This window comes from Pocillopora damicornis, chromosome 1 (genome assembly GCF_964200805.1).
Source record: "Pocillopora damicornis chromosome 1, jaPocDami1.2, whole genome shotgun sequence".
Classification (NCBI taxonomy): domain Eukaryota; kingdom Metazoa; phylum Cnidaria; class Anthozoa; order Scleractinia; family Pocilloporidae; genus Pocillopora; species Pocillopora damicornis.
Window position 1 is genome coordinate 19,162,664 of NC_142670.1, and position 11,931 is coordinate 19,174,594.

The following is an 11,931-nucleotide window of genomic DNA, read 5'->3' on the forward strand; positions in this document are numbered from 1 at the left end:
AACGATTGGGCCGTTTTTTCGTGATATTTATTTTCTTTACGGGAGGGAGCCCGCTAAAATCACTTTAATTGTTATTCCTAAGTATTGCTCTTCGCATCCTACACTGTGCCTAAAAAAACACACATAAAAATCTAGAAGTGGGGACAAACACGAGACTATGTCTCGTGTTTCTTCCTAGAATTCCTTCTTGTTCTAGCTGCTTCCTGTGTGCTTTACAACAGAATAGAGCACAGTCAAGGCTTCTCAATTTATTACATATGAAACATTGTGCGCTATTGCTAATTCTATATTTTTCGAACATCTCACAACTCAAGCAATTTACAAACCAGCAGGAGAGCTAGTACTTTAAAAGAACAAGGATTGATTTCCATAAAAGGTTAACTGATACCTGTGAAGGTACTTTTTTTAACTTGTACTTGTACGTCGAGACTGACATAGTGATATTGGAAACCAAACTTAATAGTTTTGTGGACAGCAGGTTTTGAATGAGTTTGCTCTTTCTGAAATAACGCTTGAAAAGAGAATCAGCTACTCACATATTAAGTACGAAAAAGTCAACGATTTCATAGAAAACTTCAATTTATGCGAAATCCTTGAATGTTTATCAAAAGGCTTTTGAATACATGACGTGTCACTTGACAACGTCTCGTTGACCTATTTCCATTCTTATTTAATACTACATTTGATGAATGATGTCTAACGAACCATGTGTTTTGTTCGTTAGACATAAGGGTATCCTTAAATTTCGCCCATATTTTCTAGCAACTCTCTAAAGCTAAGTTTCAAGCAATTTTTTGTGACTGATAATGGCATTTCTTGTAAAGAACAAAAAATAAAGCTTCTTAAAGTCAAATTAATGTTTCTATAACAATATCAAGAAATTTAGGTAGCAACTTTTTGTATGTTTTTGCAATTTTTAGAAACTATTCAAATCAGCAACTTTCTGCTTTTCAGGATCCCAATCGGGACAGGCCTAGTCTTAATGGGGTGACCGCTTTTACGGGCCATTAACGGTTAAATTTTTTTATCATTTTACGGCTAATGGTTAATTTCTCTCTGTCATTTTGATTATTTTGGTTGGTGATACTGGATTACGACTAGAAGACGTAATGAACCACTGACTCAGCTTGGCCATTATCGCTCGTTGAAAACATTTTTTGATCAGTTTTTTTCCATTAATTAGGTTGATTGGTTGTTTAGGTAGGAGTATGTAAACACTGTTGGAAGATTTCATTTCCTGGACTTTTTAGGTATAGTTGATCGGGGGAGAGGGGTAGGAAACTCCTCAAAACTCATAAAAATTGCGTCACGAGTTTGTTAGCCCTCTTCGTATTAAGATAACGTTATGTGAGGGACGGACCATTATTTTTCTGGAGGAGGGGTATGAGAAATATTGGAAAAATTGTTTACAGGGTCTGAAAAGACAAAACTAATTGTTTACAATGTGATAAGGTAAAAGAAATGTTTGCAGAGAAGTCAGGTAACATATTAAAAAATACTTTTACCAAAACTGAAATAAAAAATAAAGAAACAATTTGGAACATTGGTATGGAATTTAACAAAATTTGGGCAATAAAACGTGGTCACTCTGTAATACGCAAATAACAAATCTGAAAGTGGCTGAATATTTCTTGAAAAAACTGGGAATTTATTGTGGCAATTAAATCTCAACGTTACTTGTCAACATTTTGTTCTTCTACAAAACCTAATATATCAGGTATTTTCCTCACAACTATATGAAACAAATAATATTCTTCAATCTTGGCTATATTTATCATTGTTACTTAATACTTATTTCATAGTTAAATGAGGCAATAGTGATATTGAGCACACATAAAAAGAACACTAAAAAAAATAGGAAAAATTGTTTGTAACATGTTTATAAAAATGTTCCAAGAAGAAAATTTCTTATAATCCCCTCTAGAAAAATAATGTTCCGTCCCTAAATATGGAAAGAGAACTCTACTGCTAAAAGTTTCAACGAAACACGTGCTCTGACTAGTTGAAACAGTGTACTTTATAGTAGTGCGGATACACGGAGAGAAAGCTCACCAGTGTGTCTGATTTCAGTTCCAATATTTCTTCGGGTTTTTCCAAAATTCAAATTTTGATTCGTATGTCTGAAAAAAAAGCAAAAAACGAGCTACCTGTCTGCAATAAAAAAACTCACCGAGTTTAGATTGAAACAACGACAAGAAATAAACTGATATCGATGGCGTAGTTCTTAGATTTCCCTTCTGGCAAGATATTCGAACTTCATCGATATTTGTCACAATTTATTTGCTTTCCTTCAGTCTAGAATATTTCCTAAACACATCTTGAAAAACCCTAGGAGTAGTCTGAAACAGGTGGCTTATAACAAAAACATTGTTATTAGCTATCAGCTATTGAACCGTCAGTTCAGGAGGAAACAGCTAGTTGGAAAATTGTTTTGAACTCAGTATTATGCGCGTGTTTAATTAAACGAAACAAATTATTGTTTTAAATAGGTTGCAGTTATTATTCAAGATGAACACGATTGTATACTATGTGAATCGAATCTGTATGCTGCAAGCCTTCTTAGGGTGAAAAGGTCGACTGGATACACCTGCAGCTGTGTTCTTTGATCGTTGGAACCATGCGGTCAGATGCGATCGATCGAGACGTCGCGATCCAAAGTGACACCATCGTAGAAAAGATATTTTTATTCTATACAATTTCATAGCTTTTTCGATTTTCTGCAAAACTTTGATCCACTTAGTCTCACATAGTGGATTCTCTGGTGTTAATCAAAAAGCAAATACTTAATATGCATTGAGGACAATACCTGTTGTGTTTCTTTTGCTTTATTAAAAATTCTTACTGCGACTTAATTTTGGTGGAGAGACACGACGTCAATAATTTGCATGACAGGGTTATTTCAATAGTTTAATCAACTGAGTTGATAAGGTAAATTGTAAATTGGAGCGATTGGAATCGCTCTGACGAAGGGGTAACGAAGCTGTTGACGAAGGGCTTACGCTCGAAACGTCAGCCTTTAGAGACTTTAAACTCTTTACGGTGGGCAATTTACGTTATCACTTTAGTTGATAAACTAAATTACCCTGTTATACTCTCCCACCGATGCAACACCACAGTTTCTTTAGAAACTTACCCCCACTATTAATTTGCATGACAGTCCACTTCCCACATCACATACCAGAGGTAGACGGCTGGTCGTGCCCCAAAATAAGGCCAAGGTGACAGGGCTTAGATATCTTTCTGAGAAGAGAACTCTCGCAAGCCTTGTAGTTTTTTGCAGGTATACGGATATTTTGGATTTTTCTATCGCTACTGAAAATCAGCCAGAAGTTTGCGTTTGATTCAGCCGACAGAAACTCGACTCACACAACGGAAAAAAATGATGATGACCGGAAGTTGCCAGTAATGGGGAACAGTCTTGAGTGAGTACCAAAGTCCTTTCTAAAAGATTAATTTTATTTAATATGTATCACAAGCAGACTAAGAGAAGTGGAGCCTATGGCTTCACCTTGGATGGTTTTAAGTTAGTTTGTCCTATAATTTGTTATGCAGCTGACCACAGAGGCTTTCCTCAGGAAGCCAAGTCATTATTTCAAGGGACATACTTCAAGAAGCCAGTTTAGCAATGTATTAATGAACTAAATACCTTAAGCCTGATTTAACTCACATCTCTGTCATGAAGAAGTGAAGCTCTCATGCTCGATTTTCCTTTCAAAACACGATTCATTGATGTCAGAACCTCCTTTTGTTAAATTATTCATATGCTTTTGAGATTTTGGCTGAAAATTTTTGATTTACCATAGACGAGCTCGCTATGAAATTGTTTTCAGTATCCGTGTCTGATCGACCCGTGTCATATCTCATGCACGCCTTTCACATCAAGCTTTAAATTTGTTGTTTGCATGTCACATCGCTCGTCATGTGTACGATATGTCATACCGCTTGAAACAAAGCCAAACAATAAGTGGCTCAGCAGTTATCGAATTCCCTGTTTTTCTGTAGACGGCCAGATATTTCTTTCACTGTGCTCTAAAAATTTCAATTCTTATTGGGATGCTAATAAGCTTCACCAGCACCTGCTGGTATGATAATGTTGGACTATGGTGAGGAAGAAGAAGAAGAAGATGCTTTTATTTGGTTAGGGTAACTCCTACAGTTACAAAAACTGATATCCTTAGAGGCCCTAATATATATACAAATGTTAAAAGTACATAAAACTAGTCCAACTTAGCTAATAGAAAGATATCCTAAAACAACATTAAAATTATTACAACTATTAATAAAAACTATAAATTACGATTAAAAACTTCACATCCATGATAATAGAAAGCTTTTTTCGTACATTGTCGTTTGATGGAGGGAAAACGGAGATGATTACTTTGCCTCGTTTTTCTCTGTACAATATCTCTATTAAAAGAAAAGTAATCCATTAAAAATTGCGGGCAGCGCTTATTCAAACATTTCTTCACAAGGTTTAGCGCACGAGACTCCCGTCTAAGCCCCAGTGTATCATATCTAAGGTGAGATAGCGCTTCATCACTGCTGTTGGTTTGCATGATAATCCTTGCTGCACGTCTCTGTAGTTTTTCTATATTATCAGCATTTATACGTCCGTAATAATTCCAAACGGTATCACAATAGTCAAGAACAGGAAGAATAAATGATCTATAAATTATACCAGCAGTATGCATACTAATGCTCCCCCTAGTGCGGCCAAGAATTCCTAATCTTTTACTGACTTTGCTGATTAAATAATTCACGTGTGCGTTCCATGAAAGCGACTCATCCAAAATTACTCCAAGGTATTTACACTCAGCAACCCGTGTTAGCTCCTTACCATCGATATTCACAACCCAATTAACCCCTCTAAGGTCTTCACAAAACTTTGCAGGGTCGTATTTAGCATAATTCCTGAAAATCTTTGTTTCTGGGGCAGCTTTCATCCAATTTAACTTTCTTATGCAAAAAACCATATCATGATCGCTCAAACTCAAACTCAAAACCCCGCATTCTCTAATGTTGTGGGGATAGTTCGTGATAATAATATCCAGGAGTGTTTGGAGTATTGAGTGATGCGAGTGGGCTGATTTATGAGTTGAGGAAGGTTTCCTTGTCTCAGTAGCGCCTTGAGTTGTTTACAGTCCGACTCTGTAGTCCGTTTTGGCAAAAATCACAATTTAAATCGCCAGTAATGATCACCTCCTTATTTATAGCCATAGCACACTTAAGACAGCTATCAAATATAGGCATGGAGTCTTTGACCGCATGATTTAAAGACGTTGGCGGCTTATTAAATTTTCCAATTAGAAAGCTACGTGACTTTGGTGGGCAAACTTCGACCCAAAGACCCTCCATGGTCGATTCCTCAAGGTCGGGCCTAGGCATAACTTTCACATCATTTTTTTACGTACACTGCAAGGCCAGCCTCCTCTGTCTCAAGCTCAGAGTCTGAAATTTCTTTATGTGCCCAAGTTTCAGAGAAACTCATGAACTGTAGACTCGAGCGCAGTTCGGAAGCGATGAGACGCAATTTATCAATCCTACCAGTTAGACTCCTAATATTTTGGCGGACAATCTTAAAGCCTTTGATCGCTAAGATGTCACTTAACTTCTGTGATAGAAATAGGCCATTATCGTCCAAGTTGTTCTCGATTTCATTAGCAGAATGATTCTGACAGGTGCACAAACTACAGGATTTGTTAAAATTTAAGTCAGGCGCAAAGCATGTAAGATGGATCAACTTTAAACAAACCGAGCAGTCCGCAAAAGATTGGTTTTTCTTGATAATCTTTCTACATATGCCACAGACATTCCTCGCTGCAGGCCCAGGATTAAGTTCAAGGTCGCCAGCTAAGTAGATGAGGCAAAGAGCAACACCAGACTGCTTGCAAAGCTCGAGTATCTTTGGAATAGAACATGGCCGTCGTTGGGATGGGCGAACGAACACGGAGAAAAGTGTTCTTCCACCCTCTACCAAAGGAGTTGCGGACAGTCTAGTCCCCACATAGAGCAGTGTTGATGTAGATTCCACGGAGTGCTGTTTAAATCGGCCTAACAACACCAAAAGAAATAAAAAGCCGCTTAGCCTACGGAGCGACCAACACGCCTGACCGACCGCCATGATGACCGCCAGTATTCTCTGTTCTATTAATGTTTGGCGTGATGAAAACTTAAACTTAACTTGTCTCTTAAACTTGCTCCTTTCTGAGATCAACCATGGTTTTTAGGCACCAGCAGTGACTGCACTGAAAAAAAATGTAAAATGTACACGGCAGAACTCTCACCAAAAGTGATTGGAAAGAAGTGTCTCTTGTCAAATTGAAAAAACAGATCCAGAGGCAAAAAAATTATCTGAGGTCTCACATTTTGATATAAAAATGAATAAAGGAGGTCAATAACGCATAAATAGGTGTGAGAAATAAGGAGAAAGAGCAGCAATAATATTATAAAATGCTTTTTAAGTCTGGTTGGACCGGAAATTATTTAGGTGTCGTACACAGTTCTGCCCTATTCCTAACAAGAACAATGTTAAAGCTGTGTCAAACAAATGATAATTAGAAACGAGTTTTCAAAAGTCAAATAATTCTGAAAAAAGTTTTTATTAGATAAAACGAAGAGTTTTGTTGCCATTTACTTGCATTATAACAACGACTTCGTATTTTGAATTTCCAAGAAAACGGAAATTCTGCGTGAATCTCAGCAGAAATTTTTTCAAAGGAAGTCTGCAGGTGGTATTGAAAGAAGTTTTAAAAGAGCATCGTATTTCATACTTTTATCATTTAAACATGTTGTGGTCTGTAAAGTTCCTCTTCCGATACATGTAAAGGTCCATTTAAAGTCAATTTGTTTCCAAAGACCTCTTTGTCGATTTTGAAAAGTGAAGAAAGACTGCGATACTCACTCAGGCAAGTTCATAGCATAGGAGAAGTACCTTATGGTTCTGTTATCATCATCATAGGATAGAGCTAAACCAAATATATCATTTTGGGAAATTTTAATAAGCGTTGTAAGGGGCAGCGAACCGTGTGCTATTTTATATGTATAGCGTGAATGTTTGGATCAGAAGAAAGAGCTGCTAGTACGTCAGCGAATGGGTCTTAAAGGAGTCTGTTACTTTATATTTAGATGTCTTTTTTTGCATGCAATGAGGCGACGACCGTTCGCTGTACTTAGTAAAAACTGTATTTGCCATTGAGCTTTGACAACTTCTTATTAGAAAAAATAAGTCAAACTTTTGATTACGCCATAGACGAACGCTCAATGGGACTATTTTAGTTTCCGTGTCTTATCGACTTGTGCCATATCTCACGCTTGCTTTTTCACATCAAGCTTTAAATTTGTCGTATGCATGACATATTGCTCATGCATGTGCGCGATATGTCATACTGCTTGAAAAACAGCCAAACAATAAGTGGCTCTGCAGTTGTCGTATTCCCTGTTTTTCAGGGGAGTCTACATATTTGTATCACAGTGTTCTCAAACTTTATGATTTCACTTCAGGTGAGATTATCTAACAACAATGGGAGTCCAAGAGTTCTTTTATTTACCAGTTCTCCTCTTCATGTTGGTATTGTTTCACTCAGTTGTTACTCAGTACCAATGTGATACACGTGAAGTCTCCATCTTTGGTAAGATGCTTCAAAAACACATTTTTAAAACAATCACTGGAGCGGCATTCGGTGTAGTGTGTTTGCGGGAGTGTTATCGTGACGTCAGATGCCAAAGCTTTAACTATGTGTTCACCCAAGACAAGTGCGAGCTGAATAACCGTACAAAGGAAGCCAGGCCTGAAGATTTTGTACCCAACTCTGAGAGATATTACTTCAGACGAGACATGAAGAGAGGTGAGCGTTGAGGCAAAATGATTTGGCTTATAGTCTTGGAGGGGAAGATTTCGCATTTTTTCTTCCCTTTCTCGTTTTCTTATTTTCTAGCTATCCTCGGAGCCATTCCCGAGCTGTCTGCAGACTCGTGCAAGGAAATCAAGGCAAGCGAAGGTGGTCAAGCGGTCAGCGGAAAATACTGGCTGAATTTCATCAAACCTGGCACTCCTCTGTTGGCTCATTGTGACATGAAAAGCGAAGGTAGAGTAAAGCAGTTAAACAGAATGGATTTACCGTAATGCTTATTGTGCTAGCTAGCATAAAAGCTAACTGTCAGTTTTTCTGTCAGGTGCAATACTTTTTTTGTTGCTAAACGTAAGTCTGATCGTTTGGTGGTGGAATCACCTGGAAAAGATTGCTATTATGTCAAAGAAAAGCTAGAATTGTTCTAGAATGTTAAAGATTTGTTCCTTGGAAACTATTTATAAAGCAGCTAATGTTGTGTCAGCCCTTACAGAGCAGATGGTCGGCTGTTAATTTAACAGCAGGAAACTAAAATCAACCTAAGTCGCGTCACCCACGAATAAGCACCACATTCCATCTTATATCCTATCTATATATTTCATACCTTAATCCATGTACGATGATAGATGACAGCAATAATTGCATATTCATAAGAATCTAAGTTTTTCAAAGTAGGATTTGATAACTCTTGACTCGTTTGCATCCTACTAAGAAAGATGTACTCATTGTTTATGCCATCCTTTAATTCCCAACATCAAGAAACGTTATGTGTTATTGGAATGATATACCTGCTAGGGTGGGAAGAAACTTTATCAGAAAACGTACAGTTCTCATAAAGCAATTGTGTCGTTGCAGGGAGTTATTTCTCTGAGCTTTATTCGATTATTACTTCATTAGAACTGAAATTATTTCGCGTCAACAATTTATTCTTTATTTAAATTTAGAAGTTCGATGCAAATGTTCTGGAATCTTTGCACTGTTTTCTTTCGATTTGATATTCTTTAACTTTACATTTAATTTTATCTTACTGCAAAGAGTTTATTTGCGTGTCAGCGATACGGCGGAAAATAAATCCTAGACATCTTCCAATTTAATTTCCTAGTGTTGACCCTATCCTCAGTAGTGTTTGTCAAGTGAGCAGCTCTCTCGGTTCGTTGTTCCATTGAAGGTGATAATATACAGGGGGAAAAAAACAACTAAGTCAAGATAAAGGCCGCGCAATTTTCCCCTAAAATTCCATGTTCATAGGACATTTCAGGCGTAAATATTTTTTCCTTTCCAAATGTACATTGAATTTATATTTTTCATAGATGTTATAGTGGCTTATGTTCGACAGATATTACATTAATTGCACAATCTAATTCTTTTAACCTTTTTCATACCGAAGTTAATTTTACGGCCGATAAGAGAAGAGGATCCTTTGGCATTATATTGACGTTCACTGTCCCACGGACCGCCCGCTATCTCATCAAAGCCTGGGGCGCTCGGGGAGGAACACATTCATACGATTATGGAGACTATCCAGGAACATATTATGGTGGGAAGGGAGCGTTTAGAGAAGGCAAGTTCAGACTGAATAATGGAACAGTGTTAAATATTGTGGTGGGACAAAGAGGAGGGGATTCGGTTGAAGTAAGAGGAGGACAAAGCACAAAAAAAACAGCAGCTCAACTAGGAGTGTCCGTGGAAGACAATGCTGGCACTGGAGGAGGGGGAGGAAGTTTTGTTTACACTACAGATGACGTTCTGTTGCTGGCTGCCGGAGGAGGAGGGGGTGCGTCGGGTGGATATAATGGTGTGGATGGTCAGGCGGGATCAACCGGCACCAGTAGTGAAGGGAAAGATTCGTCACAAGTTCGTAATGGAGGTACAGATGGGCAGCCAGGTGAATGCAACAGCGAGGGCGCTAGCTACCATGGAGGAGTAGGTGCAGGTTGGTTTGGTCAAGGTTGTACCCGACTAGGCTCCTCCCATGGGGAAAGACGTGGATCACGTGCCCAAGGCTGGATCGGAGGTCAAGCCGGAAATATGAATAGCGGTAATAATGGGGGCCCTGCACCAGGAGCAGTTGGTGGGTTTGGAGGTGGGGGAGGTGGTTCAGAAGACAATGGGGCATCAGGCGGAGGTGGTGGATACTCTGGGGGAGGCAGTGGTACTCATAAGCACCAAGCCGGAGGTGGAGGGGGCTCGTACTGCAGTGGTGAAGACTGTTCAGGTTTGTCTGGTGGGAACATAAACGATGACGGTGCTGTGCAAATTAATGAATGGCTGGGCTGAGTTCTAAACTAGTTGACTATTGTATTTGGTTTTCTTAAACACACTCTTTGTATTGCAGAAAACAGAAGTTATAGTAGTAATTGGAGCAGTTCATCTAAATTCCAGTCTAGTTCCTGTTTTCATTTTTGTTTCAGCCTTCAAATCTAATCATCTCAAATCCTTTTATACAGGAAAAAAGAAGTAAAAAGTAAAATCACTTCCCAATTTCACACCTTTAGGCCCCTCAGGTAGCATTTCAAAGAACTGTTTGATTGACTGATTTATACTAACTATATGTAAAACCTGGGAGATTTTCTGTTAAAGTTTAAATCGATTAAAAAAGGAAGAATAACCTTGCGGAGTGTATACGTGTTGTTTACTAAAACACACTGTAACATATTTTAACATATTTGTGTGCCGTTTTAGCGACGCATTATCTCTATAACGATGAGAATGCCAAATTCTATCGGCTAATTTTGAACTTCTCCACTATGTGTTTGGTTTGTAACCTGATACGATGAAACTTATCGAAGAGGCGCTTGTTCATGACCGCCTACTTAGTAAGTCATGCAAACGTTACGAGTGATAAAGTTTATGCGACGATTCAGGAAAACTGAGGATCTTTTCGCTTCCAGTTGTTTTAAAACTTAAAACCCTTTATGTAGGAGGTAAATGAAAGAAGTTAAAACGGTCAAAAACATGTCTTCGTTGATTTTCAGAATTTTGCAAATGAACTCTGACAATAGCGCATCGGAGGAAACGCATTTATTTGCATTGTTTTCAAGATGTTGGTAGATGAAAGCTAGTGGCTATCAGTGACCAATTGGTGTAGAAACTTTCCACTGATATGTTTTTCCAGCCCGATTTACGACTACATATTAAGAATTCTTTCGTACACATTGTTGGATTTTTGGTATGCAAATTATATTCGAAACTCTGATCGCGCTGGTATGAATAAGATTTCATGTAAAGTTTCCATATTTTATTTATACTCTGACTGAAAAAATCCTGCAACTGAAGCCAGAGAGAGAATTCCGTGAGCTATATTATTGCAGTCTCAGGGGTTTAGCCAAAAAATCAATTTTAGCTTATAACGACGCAAAAAAAAGAGAATTGGAGAGCAACTAAACTATTTCAGAGACATATGTCTTAAACTGTTTTTTTATGTCCAAAAAAGTAAAGGGAAACTTTTTCCCGACGGGAATTCGAGAGGCACTCTCTTAGCGAGAGCGGCACTGAACCACAGAGTTCCCTTCAGTGAAGCCATGTTTTCTAAAAACGTGCCTTATAAATCTCCTTGAAAACTTGGTCAGAATACCACAGAGTTAGAAACTTGAAATCTTAAGAAAACAGATTTGTAGGCTTTTTCTTCGTGCGCTTGCATTTTTACTGAGTTTAACTATTATATTTTTTTCTTTTGATGCTGCCTATAATTATTGAAACGTATACAAGAAGGATCCCTTAGAATAGCAAGTGAAAGATGGAGATAACTGCGTGAGGAGAAAACTAACAAAATTATCTATTTTAGTACACATCATTTAATCTAATAGCGTCTCTGTGGCGGGCTGTTAGACATCTTTCGTATATCAGAATGTGATTGGCTATCACGTTTCAAGGAAGTTTAGCGTTAAATTGCTGGTACATCGCAGTCAACAAACTGCTGTTAAGCTTCTCGATTTTCTCGACAGCTACAAAACATCGAAAGGATTTCTTTTCAGCTGGTTTTTTAGAACATGGCAGTTTTTCTCCACTTGTTCTTCACCTCTGTGGTCCTCTCCCACGGACAAGTTCTATCCTGCCCAGATGGTGGGTTTCAAATCTTTCATTT

General features: G+C 38.1%; 1 protein-coding gene across 1 annotated transcript; it reads left to right on the forward strand.

Moving 5' to 3' along the window:
• The first annotated feature begins 7,519 nt into the window (after positions 1 to 7,519).
• On the forward strand, positions 7,520 to 10,124 carry LOC149052530 (uncharacterized). Its single transcript, XM_089181185.1, has 2 exons — positions 7,520 to 7,844; positions 9,235 to 10,124. Exons 1-2 carry the CDS (start codon positions 7,520 to 7,522, stop codon positions 10,122 to 10,124), a joined length of 1,215 nt encoding a protein of 404 aa, XP_089037311.1.
• Positions 10,125 to 11,931: the final 1,807 nt, after the last annotated feature.

Bases quoted from the DNA above. Each gene is read 5' to 3' on its own strand.
- LOC149052530 (XM_089181185.1), top strand. From the start codon at position 7,520: ATGGGAGTCCAAGAGTTCTTTTATTTACCAGTTCTCCTCTTCATGTTG. The intron at 7,845-9,234 runs GTGAGCGTTGAG...TTCATACCGAAG, and splicing joins CAGACGAGACATGAAGAGAG to TTAATTTTACGGCCGATAAG.